A 16,422-nucleotide genomic window follows, 5' to 3' on the forward strand; every position below is an offset into this window, starting at 1 on the left:
GCTGATGGCAGAAGGTCAGCGTTCTTCCCTGTCCCAGTCTCCCTTCCATACCCAAATCAAGTTTCCTTTCATGAATGAAATGAGGAAGGACATCATGCCAAGCAGGCACTTTTACTCTTCCCTGGCAGCAATTCACAATGTGTAATCCCTGCCCCCTGTCGGTAAATGGAAAGATCTCTTGGTTCTCCAACCAAGCCCCTCTGGTTGAAGAACCTAGCCTGACTCAGAGGTGAAGACTGCCAGGCCCTGCTGTCCCGGGGGCACAACTGTCAGGGCCTCCACCTCTCCACCCCCACGAGTGGGCTTCTGGAAGTGAATCTCCAAAACGTCATGCATCTCTGGGCCATCCAGGACATCGGGGATGTTGAGCACCAGTACTGAGTGGGACACTGGCTGGGATCTGATCTGAAAAATAAGCCAGGAGATGGTAAAGACTCGTAAAGGGCTGGGGGCAGAGACTGGGGCAGCAGGTTCCCTGTGAGAGTATGGAAGGGTCAGGATGGTGGTAGGTAAGGTCAATGGCATTTAGAGCCTCTGATCCTTGGGCAGGTTTCTGACAGACAAACAGGTTACGTGGTCCAGCCCCCATCCTCCACCTTCCCACTTACCTCAGCCTTCTGGATCTCCCCACTCACATAGGGAAAGACTCTCAGTGGAACCTCCTGCCTTCCCAATGGCACTTTGAACTGGCCAATCTGGCATAGGTTCTGGGCCACTGTGGGGGACAAGGAGGGGTGGATCTTTACCATCAAGCCCTCTCCTCTTCCATGACCCCATGCACACTGAACTCTAATTTCCCTGCAGTAGGCCCTTACCTTCTTTCTTAGCAAAACCCAGTACAACACTCCCTTGTAGCAGTTCCCGAGTCTCCACATCCCCACCCCCATTCCTGGTTTTGCCAAAGAAGATTTCCAGCTTGTCCAGCAGCTCCTCTTCACTCAACCCGAGTTCAGCAGGAAATCCACTAACCAGTACCCTCTGTTCATTCCTCTGGCTGGACACCTAGGAAGAGACAGGAGGGAGTGATCCCAGACACAGTCCACTTCTTGGAGCCCAGGTACAGCACACCCTTTGCATGTCCCAGAACCTTGTCATTCTGTCACCTGGATGTTGGTCACCATGGGTAGCTCCAAGGGTTGGACCTCTACCCGCAGCCAGCACTCCTCCATGTCAATCTTATGTTCCTTTTGTTGAAGCACCTGCTTAGCCACTGGGTGACAGGGAGAACATGATCAGTACAAGGAAACCTCCCAGCCTGTCTCCTGAGGTTCCCCCCAAGTTCACCTTTGGGGTCATCGAAGATGACCAGAGCAGAGCCTCCAGGCAGAGGGCAGCAGATACGCATGTTGGAAATTAAAGACTTGGGCACTTGTCTGCCCTGCTTAGTGTGTCCTCGGAACACCAAGGGAACTTCTGGTACAGGAAATGTGATCTGGAGGTAGAGGAAGGGAGGCTGATACATCCTGCAAGGGTAAGAGAGGTCCCCAATCCCTCCTAGGTGGAAGGTGCCCCCAATTCAATTTGATTGATAGAGCTGAATACATTTACTGAAAGAAGAGTTGGATTGATGAGTGGATGAACACAACTCAGTCCCATTCTGGGCACTTTACATACAAGATCTTAGTTTGTTTTCACACAAAGCTGAGAGGTAGGTAGTTCTACTTTACAGTTGAGAAAACAGGTTCAGAGAGTTCAAGTAACACATCTGAGGTCACACAGCAAGGAAGTGGCAGGTCCCAAAGTAAATAATTCCCCAGGTCTTTTCTACCAGACTGCATGTTATCTCCCTGCTTACCTTGTCTTTGGGAGAATTCCTGAGCTCCCTTTTTAGCTGCTGCAACTCCTGCAGTCTCATCTTTAGTCTGGTCTGCTCCTTCTGAAGGGTGCAGAGGGTCTATTGGAACAGAAGGGAACAAGCAGCTAGCCACCTGCCTTTCCAGAGAATAAGCAAGCCCAGGAGAAGAGGGTCCCCTTCTGTATTCTCCAGAAGCAGACATGATGACTGACCTCAGAACAACCCAAATCCTTTACCTTGCCCTGGGATGGCACGCTCCACCTGGTCATGACTAGCCTCAGCTGCTCTAGGAAGGCTGGAGCATTGCAGCAGCCACGGCTGGTTTGTTACAGCAGATCTAGAGCTTAAAAAACACTAATCAAGCCAGGCACGGTGGTGCACACCTGTAATCCCAGTGTCTCAGGAGGCTGAGGCAGGAGGATCACGGGTTCAAAGCCAGCCTAGCAGAAGTGAGAGACTAAGCAATTCAGTGAGACTGTTTCTAAATAAAATGCAAAATAGAGCTGGGGATGTGGCTCAGTGGCCAAGTACCCTGAGTGCAATCTCTGGTACCAAAACAACAACAACAACAAAAACACACACACAAACAAACCATCAAAACCACTAGTCAGGCTCCTGCTATGAGACACTGGGCTGTAACACAGGGCACTGGAAGTTAAGGGTCCAGTCCTGGGGCCTATACCAAACTACCTAAGACAGTTAATGCACAGTCACTGATTGTGAAGGTCAGCAGGAGTTTAGAGAAAGCAATCCTGAAGGGATTAACAAGGAAGGCCTCTAGGATGAGTGGAGGCTGATTTACAAAATGTCATAATACTATTTGCTAACTTTTTTTTGGGGGGTGGGGCTAGGGATTGAACCCCAGGGTTTGCACATGCAAAGCACACATTCTACTACTGAGCTGCACTCCCAGCCTATTGGCTACTTTTTACTAAACACATTACAATATGTTAGGCACTGAGCTAAGCATTTTATATGGATATTTCTCAATTCTCATGACAGCCCTATGAGATAGATACCCTTTTATCCTTATTTTACAAACAAGAAAACTAAAATTCAGGTTAAATGGCTTGCCCAAAGTCATTTGGCCCAAGGCAGTCTGATCCCAGGTTACCCTCCCAACCAGTGCTGTACAGAGAAGAAATCAAGCCCAGAGCCAGGAGAAATTTACATATCTCCTAGCTTGTATAACTGCAACTCTTTCCATGTGCCAACCAGCCTTTCAGGCTGATGTGACTTGGGGTGGGTCCAGAGAGAGAGCTGACAGCATAGGCAGGGAAATGACACCAGGGATACGAATAAATACACCTTTGTTTGTGGGCTGGAATAGACACTGGCTGGTGGAGTTCACACTGTGGTTAAGGAAGCCTGATAAATAAGGTCAGCTCAGAGAAGGGAGAGCTTGCTTGGAAAGATGAGACTCTGTCCTGGTCACCTCTGTATCCCCAGTCCAGAAAAGTGCCTGACACAAAAGACTTTCACTAAATATATGTTAATTGAATGCAATGAAGCGAATGAATGATAGGGTGGGAGCATGTTACATAAGGCACTGAAAAAATTCAGTGTTTTTTTTAAGTAGAGGAAAACTAGAGCTTTACCAAATTATGCTGGTTCATGAATAGTGAAAAAGGTCCCTATTTCTATCTTTATATATTTCTAATTTACAAAGATGTTTCACTGGGTGTGGTGGTATATTCCTATAATCTCAGGTACTTGGGAGGCTGAAGCAGGAGGATTGCAAGTTCAAGGCCAGTCTCAGCAATTTAGCAAAACCCTGTCTCAAAATAAAAAAAAAATAAATAAAGGATGAGAGATGGAGCTCAGTGGCAGACCACTCCTGGGCTCAATCCCCAGTACCAAAAAAAAAGACATCTTGGAGTCTTGCCTTATTTAGCAGAGGGCAATGAATAAGATTTTGGACCTGTGGGTCCTGGGTTTGGTAGAATGCCATTGACCCAGCAGGCAAGGGAATTGTGCCAGTGGCTATTAAGGACCTCATATGAGTCAAGAATAGTCAGATTTATTCATGTATCATAAAACCTACTAGCCTGGGGGTATAGCTCAGTGGTAGAATCCTCGCCTAGCATGCAGTGGGATTTGATCCCTTGGCACTGCAAAGACCAAAACACAAATAAAAACAAAACGAAATGTTAACAGCTTGCTTTTCTTTTTTCTTTTTTTGTGGTAATGGGATTGAATCCAGAGGTGCTTTACCACTGAGCAGCCTACATTCCTAATCCTTTCTCTACTTTGAGATGGTCTCATTAAGTTTCTTAAGGACCTCACTAAATTACTGAGGCTGGCCCTGAACTTGCAATCCTCCTGAATTGCTGGGATTACAGGCATGCACCACTGCACCCTGATACAAATGTCTTTTAAGAGAACAGTTTTAAACTGAGAGTGGTGGCAGATGCCTGCAATCCCAGCCACTGAGGAGGCTGAGGCAGGAGTATTGCAAGTTAGAGGTCAGTCTGGTAAATTTAGCAAGATCTTGTCTTAAAAAAAAAAAAAAAAAAAAGAAAGGGTGGGGATGTAGCTCAGTAATAAAACAGCATTGGGTTCAATCCCCAGTATACCCCCCAGAAAAAAAGTAAAAAGGAATGGGATGTGGCTCAGTGGTAGTGTATCCCTGGGTTCAATCTCCAGCATTGCAAAATAACAATTTTAACAAGAGGTGGGACTGAGGTGGGCTGAGTCAAGGTTGTTCTGGGGAGCTAGGGTTCTGAAAAGAGTGTCAATAACAAACACATTGAGCACTCAGTATGAGCTATGCTAGGCGGAGGCTAAATGTTTCCTGTATTAATTTATGGGTTATCTAGTCTAATTCTTATTTTTTTAAAACCAAACTTAATAGTGTAATTCTTTTTTATTTTTAATTACTTGTTACTGGGGATTGAACCTTGTATATGCTAAGTTGCTAGAGGTAAGTACTCTACATTACATTCCTCAGTCCCACCCCTTTCCTTCCTTTCTTTCTTTTTAAAAACTTTTTTTTTTTTAATCTTTTGCTGCTGGGAATTGCAACCAGTGTGCTTTACCACTGAATGATTCATTTCACCCCTTTTTATTTTTTATTCTGAGACAGGGTCTCACTAAGTTGCTGAGAACCTTGATAAATTGTTGAGGTTGGCCTTGAACTTGTGATCCTCCTGCCTCAACCTCCTGAGCCTCTGGAATTACAGGCATGTACCACCATGCTTGGTTCTCATTCCCATCTTATAGGTGAGGAAATGAGAATTAGATGTAAAGTTTTATTATTACTATTATTATTATTATTATTATTATTATTATTATTATATTATTTTGCATTGCTGGGAATGAACCCAGGGCCTCACACATTCTTGGGCAAGTGCTCTATCACTGAGCTACATCCCCAGGCCTAGAATATAAACTTACTACATCTAATGATTTGCCCAGGGCAACACAATTTGAACAAATCAGGATTTGAAATCAACCAGACTGGTTCCTGAGCCTGTGATTTTTTTTTCAAGGGCAAATGAAAAATTCCCAAGGGGCAGATCTCCTTATATGTAAACAAATAGGATAGTATCAGGAAAGACTGAAAAAAATGAGAGGGGGTGAGATTCACTCATTCATTCAACAGTGATTATTTATTTATTTATTTTCAGACTGGGAACTGAACCTAGGGTCACTTTACCACTGAGATACTTCCCAGTCCTCCAGCCCTTTTAATTTTCTTATTAAAAAAAAATTTTTTTTTTTTTTTTGGATAGTGCTGGAAATTGAATTCAGGGTTTTGCATACACTAAGCAAGTGCTGTACCACTGAGCCACATCCCCAACTCCCTTTTTATTTTTTATTTTGAGACAGGGTCCCACAAGTTGGGTAGGAACTTAATAAATTGATGAGACTGGCCTTGTACTTGTGAACCTCCTGCTTCAAGTTCCCAAGTTGCTGGGAATATAGGGGTACAACATCATGCCAAATTCAACAGTGGTTATGGAGTGTCTATTGTATATCGGGGACTGTGCGAATTACTGGCAACCAATGCCAAGCAGGGTACGCAGGGCCCAGTCCTCACAGTGCTTAGTCTAGCAAGACCAAAGGTATCATGAGTCAGAGGAAAGTTGAACTCTCAGAGTGGGGACACTTCTTCCTGACCCTGGAGAGGGCCAGTGTTTAGGTTGATATGAAAATATAATATGGGGTATTTGGGGATCTTTGGGAATAGGGCATTACTCATCACAACAGTTCTTATTTGGGTCATAGGACCCTATGAGTATCTAAAGAAAAGTATGGAGTCTCTAGCCCAGCACAGTGGCGCACATCTGTGATCCCAGCAACTTGGGAAACTGAGGCAGGAGGATCATAATTCAAGCCCAGCTTCTACAATTTAACAAGATCACATTTCAAAACAAAAAATAAAAAGGGCTGGGGAATGTAACTCAGTGGTACAGTGTCCCTGAGTTCATACCAGGAAAAAAAAAAAAAAGTATGGATTCTCTTCCAGAAATATATATATTCATACAAGAAATTCACAAGATCAAGACTTGCTGATTGGGAGAGGTAATCCTAGCCCTGTTTCTTCCAGCCCTTCGGCGGGTCTGAGATGAGCAGGTTCCCGGGCAAGAGAAGAGCCCGTCTGTTTCCCCCAACCTGACACCCTGCTTCTTACTTACAATATTCATGGTCACTGATATGGGTCTGGGATCCGTTGGGTAACAGCTGAGGCTTCAGAGGTTGGCACAGAGTGGCACAGTCCACCACGATAAAATTCTTATTTGTATGCTTTTAGGGGCTTTGGTCTCCTCCAGTCCCAAAGAGCTTGAAACAAACTTTCGAAGGTTCTGCATGAGGTCTTACTGCTTCCACTTTCATTTCAGGGAAATCCTAGCCCTTGGTAGCTCACACGCCCTCTGTTGAGACTTCCCCACCCATAGGTGGAGCCTTCTTGGTGTTGAAAATTAACTTCCCAGCCATGCGCAGTGGGGCATGCCTGTAATTCCAGCGGCTTGGAGGCTGAAACAGGAGGATAAGGAAATTCAAGGCCAGCTTCAGCAATTCAGAAAGCCTCTGAATAACTTAGTTTGGCCCTGTCTCAAAATAAAAGATAAAAGGGGTTGGGGATGTGACTCGGTGGTAAATTGCTGGAGTTAAATCCCCTTCCCCTGTGCAAAAACAAAAACCCTGACTACCCAGCCATAAGGCTTCAGGGGAAGTCACCTCACAAGCAACAGCAAAGTAAATGCTGGCCCCAGTCAACCATTTCCAGGTAATCTAGATAAACCAGTCAATGGAATTTTCTTTGTTCCGATTTCTCTAGATCCTAAAATGATGATGGGCACATGCAAACATTAATAATGGTTTTTATCGATGGAGAATGCAAACAGGACAGAGAAATCCTGTAGTTGAAGTTCAAACTGTAATATCAGGTGTTTGAATTGTGTTATGTGCCCAACATCATTCTACTTCATAAGAAATAGCGCTGTGAAACCCCAAAGTTGGTTCTACTTCCCCCATTTCACAGATGAGAAAACCAAGGCATATTTTTAAAACTTGCCAAAGGTCACACAGATGGATAGAACCCAGGGACACTTAACCAGAGTCACATCCCCAGCCCTTTTTGTTTTGAGACAGGGGCTAAGTAGCTTAAGGGCCTTAAGTTGCTGAGGCTGGCTTTGAACTTGTGATTCTCCTGCCTCATCCTCCTGAGTAGCTGGGGTTACAGGTGTGCACCAATGCTTGTTTATTTGTATTTTCATCAGTCCAGGGGTTTTTCTAATGCAATTACCCAGGTTAAGCGAGGTGCTAATCTTTGACAAACAGGCCTATTTTTTTTTTTTTTTTTTTTTTTAGTACTAGGGTTCAACCTAAGAACCTAGGGTCTTGTGCATGGTAGGCAAGCCTTCTACCACAGAACATTTCTGGCCCGAACAGGCCTATTTTTATTTTATTTTTTGGGGGGACCAAGGATTGAACTCAGGGGCACTCAACCACTGAGTTACATCCCTAGCCCTTTTTTATAATTGAGAGACAGGGTCTGAGGTGCTTAGCTCCTTGCTGCATTGCTGACATTGGCTTTGAACTTGCAATCCTCCTGCCTGTCTCCTGAGCCGCTGGGATTACAGGAACGGGCACTGTGCGTGGTCCCTAAAAGGCCTATTTTAATCCTAGTTTTATCTAGTGACTTTGAATCAGTTCAGCTAGAGAGTCAATCAGTGAAAACTGGATCAGAATTAAAAAAAAATAAATAAATGAAAGATCTATGACCAAAATTTTCTTGTCCTACACAATGGTGACACAACCCAGTGCCCAGGTCCCTTGAATCAATCTTTCTTGCCAGTCTTTGCCAGCCTGGCCTAGTGTGAAGGTCCCCCTCATCTCCTTTAATGACTGCCCTGGGCTAAGGTCTTCATTTCTGGCCTCTAATTCTAATCACCTAGAGTTCTCCAGAGTGATTTTCATTCTAGCACATGTGTCACTTGCTTGAAAATTTGTCGAAGGTTGCCAGTGGTGTATGCTTGTAATCCCAGCTATTCAGAAAGCTGACACAAGAGGATGGCAAGTTGGAGGCCAGCCTCAGCAATTTAGGGAGACACTGTCTCTATAAGAAAAAGGGCTGGAGACTTAGTTCAGTGGATTGTTTGCCTAGCATGCATGAGGCCCTGGGTTCAATTCCCAGTACCAAACCAAAAATTCACTAGAAATGTAGATTCTAATTCACTAAGTCTCAGGATGGACTTTGGCAATGGATCTCCTGTGTTAAGGTTTCTAGTGGGGACAAGTCATGGCTCAAGTTCTCCAGATCTGTAATGTGTAGAAGCCAGGAATGCTAAGGAATTCCGTACACAGGAGTACTACCTCAACAAAAATGTCAGGAGCTGCCTCTTTGGGGCAGCAGACCACTTTACCTAGAGAAGGCAATCACATCGTTAAAGGATTATCAAGCAGTGGACAAGTCTCACAAAAGCAGATTTAAAAAAAAAAATATTTTCCCACAGTTCTTCATCTACTACCCAGTTGTCTTATCCTGTGAATGTTCTCCTTTCCCCAGTCTGATAAAACATGCAGTAAGGAGCCAAAAGGTTCTTTTAAATTTTTATTTTTAATGATGGAAATGACAACAAAAAAACATCTAAAACCGAAGCTTCTGGAAGAACCATTTGTTCTTGCCTGTCTTGTACCTAGAAAGGGGAAAAAAAGGAACAGTGATTAAGAATGGAACAGAAGACAACTCTTTCATGTACATTAGCAAAACCATAAGCTAACACATACTACCAGAGCCACTTACCTCTCTTCAAACTTAACCTTAGCCTCCCGACGGGCCTTACGTTTAAGAGCAGGGTCTCTGAAGACATCCTTGTTGACAACAGTTTTGTCCAAGGGGATATCCACCGAGTACCTGGGGACAATGGTGCAAAGGTAGGATTAACTAGGGCTCTCACATAACCAATTCCTATTGTGATACTGGGGTGGTCAGGGTCTGATTCCATAGCAGCACTCATCAAAAACTCAAGTCAGGCATGCTGGTGCACACTTATATTCCTACATCTCAGGAGGCAGAGGCAGGAGCATCAGAAGTTCAAGGCCAGCCTGGACAACTTAGTGAAACCCTGTCTCAAAAAAAAAAAAAAGGGTTGGGGATGTGGCTCAATGGTTAAGGGACCCTGTGTTCAATCCCCAATACCAAGCCCCCGCCCCATGCCCTGATGACATTGTTTGGAAATCCTCATTTTTAGTTATCATTTACATGAACTTAAGTCACTGAAAAAATTTCATTCTCGATTTTCCACAACTCCTGTTTTTTTGAGCTAAGAATCATCATACTGGTCCTTTTTTTTTTTCTTTTGACTTTTAATATGGCAGTTGGTTAGGTTTCAATTTAGATCCATTTCACTCAATATTATTCAAGTTCTGTCAACATAGCCAGTCTCACACCACCACCAAAGCTAGACAGCTAGCTTCCTCGATTTTGCCACATTCCGCACTCAAGAAAGAGCTATTTTATTTTCTAAAAAACTTTATTGGTGCTGGGGATTGAACCCACATCTTCACTAGGAAAGTACTTAATCACTGAGCTGCAGCCCCAGACCCAGCAAGCTTTGCTCTTTAGGTCAGTAAACCAAGAGCAAATGGGCAGTTCTAGCAGTGAATTTCAAGACATATGCTGCTGGGCTCTGACAATTATTGTTCAGGACTATCAATTTTGTGGCAGGGGCTACAGGAGTGGACAGGGTACTGGGGATTGAACATATAGCGGTGTTTTCTCCCTAGGCTATATCCCCAATTTTTGAGACAGGGTCTTCTAAGTTGCCAAGGCTGACCTTGAACTTGTGGTGATCCTTGTGCTTCAGCCTTCCCAAGTAACTAGCATAGACATGGGCCACCATACCCAAAAGGACTCTCACTTCTCATAACCAGTGTACCAAGATAGTGTATGTTGTTCACCTGCTTGCTAGCTCAGATCACTCACAGTTTAAACTATTCCATGAGTTAGTTTTCTGTTGCTCAGCAGTTCAGTGTAAAAGTAATTGGAAGGTCTGCTTCTCACTGACTTTTGGGGGCACTAGGAATTGAACCCAGGGCGCTTAAACACTGAGCCACATCCCCAATCCTTTTGTTTACTTTATTTAGAGACAGGATCTCACTAAGTTGCTTAGGCTGGCTTCGAACTCATGATTCTCCTACCTCAGCCTCCAGAACCACTGGGATTACAGGTGTGTGCCCATGCACCTGGATCTCACTGACCACTTTTGAAAGCCCCAAGTAAATTATCCTCATGCATGGAACAAAATGCAAGGCAGACAGGACCCCATGCTTTTAACAAGCTTAAGCTAACACTTGGCAAACTTTTTGTTTTGGTACCAGGAACTGAACCAAGATGCTTTTCTACCACGGAACACACCCCCAGTACTTTTTATTTTTGACACAGGGTCTCCCTAAGTTGCTGAGGCTGGCCTCAAACACATAATCCTCATGCCTCAGCCTCCAAAGTCAATGGGATTAAAACTGTGCAGCACCAAAAAACCAAACTGAAACAAAACAAAAAACAAACAAAAAACTGTGCAGCACCATACTAGACTGGAAGATCCCAAGTTTGAGGCCAGGCTGGGCAACTATGCAAGACCCTTTTTCCTCAAAAAAGGAGGAAAAAATAGGCAGTCATGCAGTTCAGTGGTAGAGTACTTGCCTAGAATGAGTGAGGCACTGGGTGTAATCCCCAGTACCAGGAAAATGTGAAAATCACACTCCTTTCAATTCTTAAAATGCTCACCTTGTGGGCATGAGATGATTGTAGTTATAAACTTTCACAAAAGACTTGATCTTTGACCTTTTGGCAATTTTCTTCTTGCCCATGGCAGCTGTCACTTTCCGGGGATATCGGTCAATTCCAGCCACCAGAGCATGACTGTAGGGACGGTCTGATGTTCCATCATCAATGTTCTAAATAAACAAGTATTGCATTTGTGTTAATGGAGTGCCCAGTTAGGCTCTGTGCCAGATATAGAGCATATGTAAATGTCACAACAGCCGGACAAGTGATGTGTGCAACCGGAGTACAAGGAAAACATGAAAGAGGTTACAAAAACTAAAGCCAATAAAGGCTAAAATACACTGTTACTATTTTGACTAAACACAATTTCTCTTACTTTTACAGAATTCCAGTAGTAGCACTTATTATCTGTTTAGTCTTAGTAAATTACTGCAGGATTCTAAACCTTAACATTAGAAAGGAATCCTCTGTTACACATAACAATATTTGTAAGGCGTCCAATAAATGTAGACCACCATTATTATTTAAAGCCTCTCTGGTGGAGAACGTATTACGTGTTAGGTACCCACTCGTCTCACATTTGTTTTTACTTTGCATCTTTATCTCTTAAAAGCCCTCATGCATCACCAATCCCAGCCACCGTTCCCCGGAAGTAGGTCTTAGATTTCAAGCCTGTCCGCCCTCCACAGTCAGCCCGGTCCGCGGATGCGAGGGGGAAGAGGCGGCGAGGCTGATACCTTCACAATGACAGCTTTGCGTCCGGAGTAGCGTCCGGCCAGGACCAACACCACCTTCCCGGGTTTCATGAACTTGCCCATTTCTGCAGAGTAAGGAGAAGGGAACGCTCAAAAATTCGTAAAGCCAAAGACTCCTGAGCCCAGGTCCTAGGCCCGGGACTTCAGACTGCTCACTACCGTCTTGGCCCAAACCACTCGCAGGCACTGCTCGCAGGACGGAATCCGCTATGAAGCCACCATAGGCCTAAGGACGAAATGCAGCCGGCAATTCGGTCCGCAAGCCGCGGATGGCAGCGGATTGAAATCTCTGACCAAGATTCTACTCACCGACAGCAAACAGTCCAGCCTACAGCAGAAAGGAAGAAAGAGCACTTCCGCTAACCTTTCACCCTGCGGAGAAGTGACCTCACTTCCTGTCCCGCCCCTCAGGTCTCCCCGTGATGCTTGCGTGGTGCTAGCGTGTAGCTCAAGTTTGTAGTGTGTGTGTGTGTAACCCGGGGGCGCTCTATATCCCGTGTGTGTGTGTGTGTGTAACCCGGGTGCGCTCTATATCCCGTGTGTGTGTGTGTGTGTGTGGAACCCGGGTGCGCTCTATATCCCGTGTGTGTGTGTGTGTGTGTGTGTGTGTGTGTGTGTGTGGAACCCGGGTGCGCTCTATATCCCGTGTGTGTGTGTGTGTGTGTGTGTGTAACCCGGGGGCGCTCTATATCCCGTGTGTGTGTGTGTGTGTGTGTGTGTGTGTGTGTGTGTGTAAATAACCCGGGGGCGCTCTACATCCCCAGTTCTTTTTATATTTTGAGACAGGGTCTCGCTAAACAGCCGAGGTTCGCCTCAAATTTGCGATCCTCCTGCCTCAGCCTCCGGTTTGCTTGGATTACAGGCGTGTGCCTCTGCACCCGACTTGAATCAAACTTTATTACCAGCTCTAGCAGTAGACAACAGGAAGTCGTCTTGTTAATCTAGCAGGAGCAGGGAGGGCATGTCTTTGCGCGCTTTCTGCTCCTCTGTCCCCTTTGTTGTAGTTCTCTTCTCTGGCGCTAGGAGGGGACACAGTCTGAGTCCGCTCCCCTACAGCGTCCCTGGAAGATGAAGGCAACAAAATAGGACATTCATTGGTGCACACCGTGTGCATATCAGGAGACAGTAGGGAGAGATGAAGATCAAACAAGAGCACTTGGCTCCAAGATTTAGAGTTTAATGATGTCAATTCCATTACTGACTAGAATAAGCATGAGGGAGGTGGAGGACGATAATATCTTGTGCCACACCAGATTAATCTATTTTTGTATATTGTGTGATTTGATCCTCAGAACAACGCTAGGAAATAAATACTATTTCCATTCTGCAATCGAAGAAACTGATTTAAAGAGATTTGCGTGTGATATTGCACGCCTGTGATGCCAGTAGCTCGGGAGGCTGAGCAAGGGTAGTCGCAAGTTCAAAGCTAGATTCAGCAATTTAGCTTGGCCCGGTCTCTAAATAAAACATAAAAAGGGGCTAGGGATGTCGCTCTGTGGTTCAGTACCCCTGGGGTCAATCCCTAGTACCAAAATAAAAGTGCTGAGGATGTAACTAAGTGGTAAATTGTCCCCGGGTTAAATCTCTAGTACCCCCTCCAAAAAATAAAAGATTATGCCCAAAGTCCACATTCACAGCAAGTAAGTAGTGGAGCTGGGTCTTGGACTCACAATCCAGCTCCTAAACCCATGCTATCACCATACTGAACACCTGCTCTGTGCCAGGCAAGATGCTTGGCACTTACAAAGTTTGACAGCTTTCTTAATACAACTCTGCATCTTGGGTATTTTCCTCCCATTCAGACATGAGGAAATTATGATCCAGAGAGGATCAGTTACCTACTTGGAGTTGATCCTTAATCTGGCATAGATGGGATTCAAATGTAGATCTGAACCCAAGACTAGCTGGCTCTCACACTTAATTATTTCTCACCACTTAATTATTTCATTCACCAACAGTGAATGGCCATCATTCACTGTTTTCAGAATTAGAAAACACTGGTATCTTAGGTGTTCTCCAAATTAGAGAAACCTTAGTTTTTAGTTATTGGAATACCAAAGAATCTATAGAACTCATCTTCAGCACAATATGGGCACCTTCAAGTTCTCATCAGTTGTTGTTTTTTTTTTTTTTGTATTGGGGAGATTTTGAGCCCAGTGGTGCTTTACCACTGAGCTACATCCCCATCCTTTTTTTTTTTTTTTTTTTTTTTTCGGTGCTGGGGATTTGAACCCAGGGCCTTGTGCTTGTGAGGCAAGCACTCTACCAACTGAGCTATGTCCTCAGCCCTTCCCCATCCCTTCCCCGTCCCTTTTTGAGACAGGTCTTGCTAAATTGCTGAGACTGGCATCAAACTTTTGATCCTTCCGCCTCAGCCTCCTAAGTCCCTGGGTTTATAGGGGTGCACCACCACATCATGCTGTTCATTCTCTTCTTGAGGTTCCCCAGAAATGCAATTTTCCTTGCAGCCCTCAGAATCCCAGTCCTATGACTTATTACCTTAATTGTGTACTTATTTTTCTATGTCTAATTAAAATCCTCAGTAGCTCAGTGGTAGAATGCCACTGGGTTCAGTCCCCAGTACCTCCAAAAAAGAAAAATGAAAAAAGTTCCTCATTGGCTCTTTATTCAAAATTTGAATTAACTTCTTTCCTATTTTTCCTGCAGGAAAGTTCCTATGACTCCCCTACTCTTCACATACCCTCTCAAACTACTCAAAAGCCCAACCTCTTCTAAACCCTGGGGTCTTTTCTTTCTTTCCAGGACTTTTATTCAAATCCCATCCATCCTTCAAGGCCATTTCAGAATTCTGTCTGGCAGAATTAATCTCTCCTTTCTCTGCTCCCTCAAGAACCCAATGTGTACTTACCTTTCTTTTTTTTTTTTTTTTTTCTTCTTTTTTTTTTTTTTTTTTTTTTTTTTGGTACCAGGGATTGGACTTAGGGGCACTCGACCACTGAGCCACATTCCAGCTCTATTTTGTATTTTATTTAGAGACAGGGTCTCACTGAGTTTAATGCCTTGCTTTTGCTGAAGCTGGCTTTGAACTTGGGATCCTCCTGCCTCTGCTTCCCAAGCAGCTGGGATTACAGGCATGGACCACCTCACCCGGCTGTATTTACCTTTTTTATAGTACACATCTTGGTTTGGATCAGTGGTTCTCAAAAGTATGGTCCCCTCACTAGCATCAGCATAACCAAGAAAGCTGTTAGAAATGAAACTTCTTGGCTGGGGGCAGTGGTGCATGCCTGTAATCCCTGTGGCTCCAGATGCTGAGGCATGAGGATCTTGACTTCAAAGCCAGTCTCTGCAACTTCAAGGTGCTAAGCAACTCAGTGAGACCCTGTCTCTAAATAAAATACGAAACAGGGTTGGGGATGTGTCTCAGTGGTCAAGTGCCTCTGAGTTCAATTCCTGGTACCAAAAAAAAAAAATCTTCTCAGGCCCCACCTCAGAACTACTGAATAAAAGTCTCTTGGAGTGGAACCCAGTGATATGCATTTTTATTAAGCTCACTCAATTTTCACTTTGGTATCGCCTTTGCTAGACTGTGTTCCTAAGGGCAAGTGGTATGTAATCTTTTTTTTTTTTTTTTTCTTTGCAGTACTTGGTTTTGAACCCAGGGGCACTCTATCACTGAGCTACATCTCAGCCCTTTTTATTTTAAGTCAGGGTTGGCTGGTCCTGAACTTGTGATCCTTCTACCTCAGCCTTCTGAGTAGATGGGTTTACAGGTGTGCTCCACCACACCCAGCAGGCCCAGCGCTTTTTCTTCTCATTACTTCATATCCTTATACCTGGGTTGACTGTACCTCCTCTCCTCCCTTGTCCTGTCTCACCACAAGCACCGAGCAGATGTCTGACTGCTGGGATGCTGGCAGGACTGCCTCAGTGATAACACACCTGTAGGCTTCATGAAGAACTTAGCAGAGCAATGCCTGTCAGCATAGTTCGTTGGCAGCTGAAATTCCTGTCAAATATGCAGAAAGGGGGGCTGGGGAGATAGCTCAGTCGGTAGAGTGCTTGCCTTGTAAGCATAAGGCCCTGGGTTCAATCCCCAGCACCCAAAAAAAAAAAAATATGCAGAAAGTATTTTTTTAATCCCCAAAGTGAGGGTAAAGGGGTAGATAAAAGAGAAAACAAAAGACCTAGAAACTGCATGATACAATGAGGTAACCTGATAAAGGCCAGAGGCTTTGGATACAGCAATATGAATTCAAATTCCAGCTCTTTTGTCATCATGTAAATATTTCTCTTCAGTTCAGGTTCTTTAGCTGTAAAGAAAGTACTGTTCCACCTTATAAGTAGCAAGTATTAAATTAGGATGACACAAAAATGTTTCCCATCATGTCATCACAAACTCTTAGAACAGGTGAGTTTTTGTGAGGACTAGAAAAAGACAACACTAGGGGACCTCAGGGTCATGCCATATGGTTATACCAGTTATTAACCTACCCAAAATGACTGCAAGGTGAAAGGATTTAAGTGACAATATAAAAGCAGCATGTGTGGTGACATCTATTGTGGGGATGGGATCACCGGCTTAAGTAAGAGGGATAATGTCCGGGGTACTTTCTAGTGGGCTTATTCCAGTGGCAACAATAACAACACACACACACGCACACACAAACACTACT

At 44.4% G+C, this 16,422-nt stretch overlaps 2 protein-coding genes across 2 annotated transcripts; both read right to left on the minus strand.

Annotated features, from left to right (window-relative positions):
* Positions 1–89: 89 nt before the first annotated feature.
* On the minus strand, positions 90–6,652 carry Ifi35 (interferon induced protein 35). Its single transcript, XM_047543598.1, has 7 exons — positions 6,436–6,652; positions 1,796–1,894; positions 1,285–1,432; positions 1,104–1,210; positions 816–1,002; positions 609–715; positions 90–405 (listed from the first exon to the last, which is right to left on the minus strand). The coding sequence occupies exons 1-7, from the start codon at positions 6,442–6,444 to the stop codon at positions 214–216; spliced, it is 849 nt and encodes a 282-aa protein (XP_047399554.1). The 5' UTR covers positions 6,445–6,652; the 3' UTR covers positions 90–213.
* A 2,190-nt stretch (positions 6,653–8,842) lies between these two features.
* Rpl27 (ribosomal protein L27) lies at positions 8,843–12,171 on the minus strand. Its single transcript, XM_047543620.1, has 5 exons — positions 12,095–12,171; positions 11,768–11,850; positions 11,031–11,200; positions 9,048–9,158; positions 8,843–8,940 (listed from the first exon to the last, which is right to left on the minus strand). The coding sequence occupies exons 2-5, from the start codon at positions 11,846–11,848 to the stop codon at positions 8,892–8,894; spliced, it is 411 nt and encodes a 136-aa protein (XP_047399576.1). The 5' UTR covers positions 11,849–11,850; positions 12,095–12,171; the 3' UTR covers positions 8,843–8,891.
* Between the last annotated feature and the right edge of the window lie 4,251 nt (positions 12,172–16,422).

This window comes from Sciurus carolinensis, chromosome 3 (assembly GCF_902686445.1).
Source record: "Sciurus carolinensis chromosome 3, mSciCar1.2, whole genome shotgun sequence".
In the NCBI taxonomy this organism is placed as follows: Eukaryota; Metazoa; Chordata; class Mammalia; order Rodentia; family Sciuridae; genus Sciurus; species Sciurus carolinensis.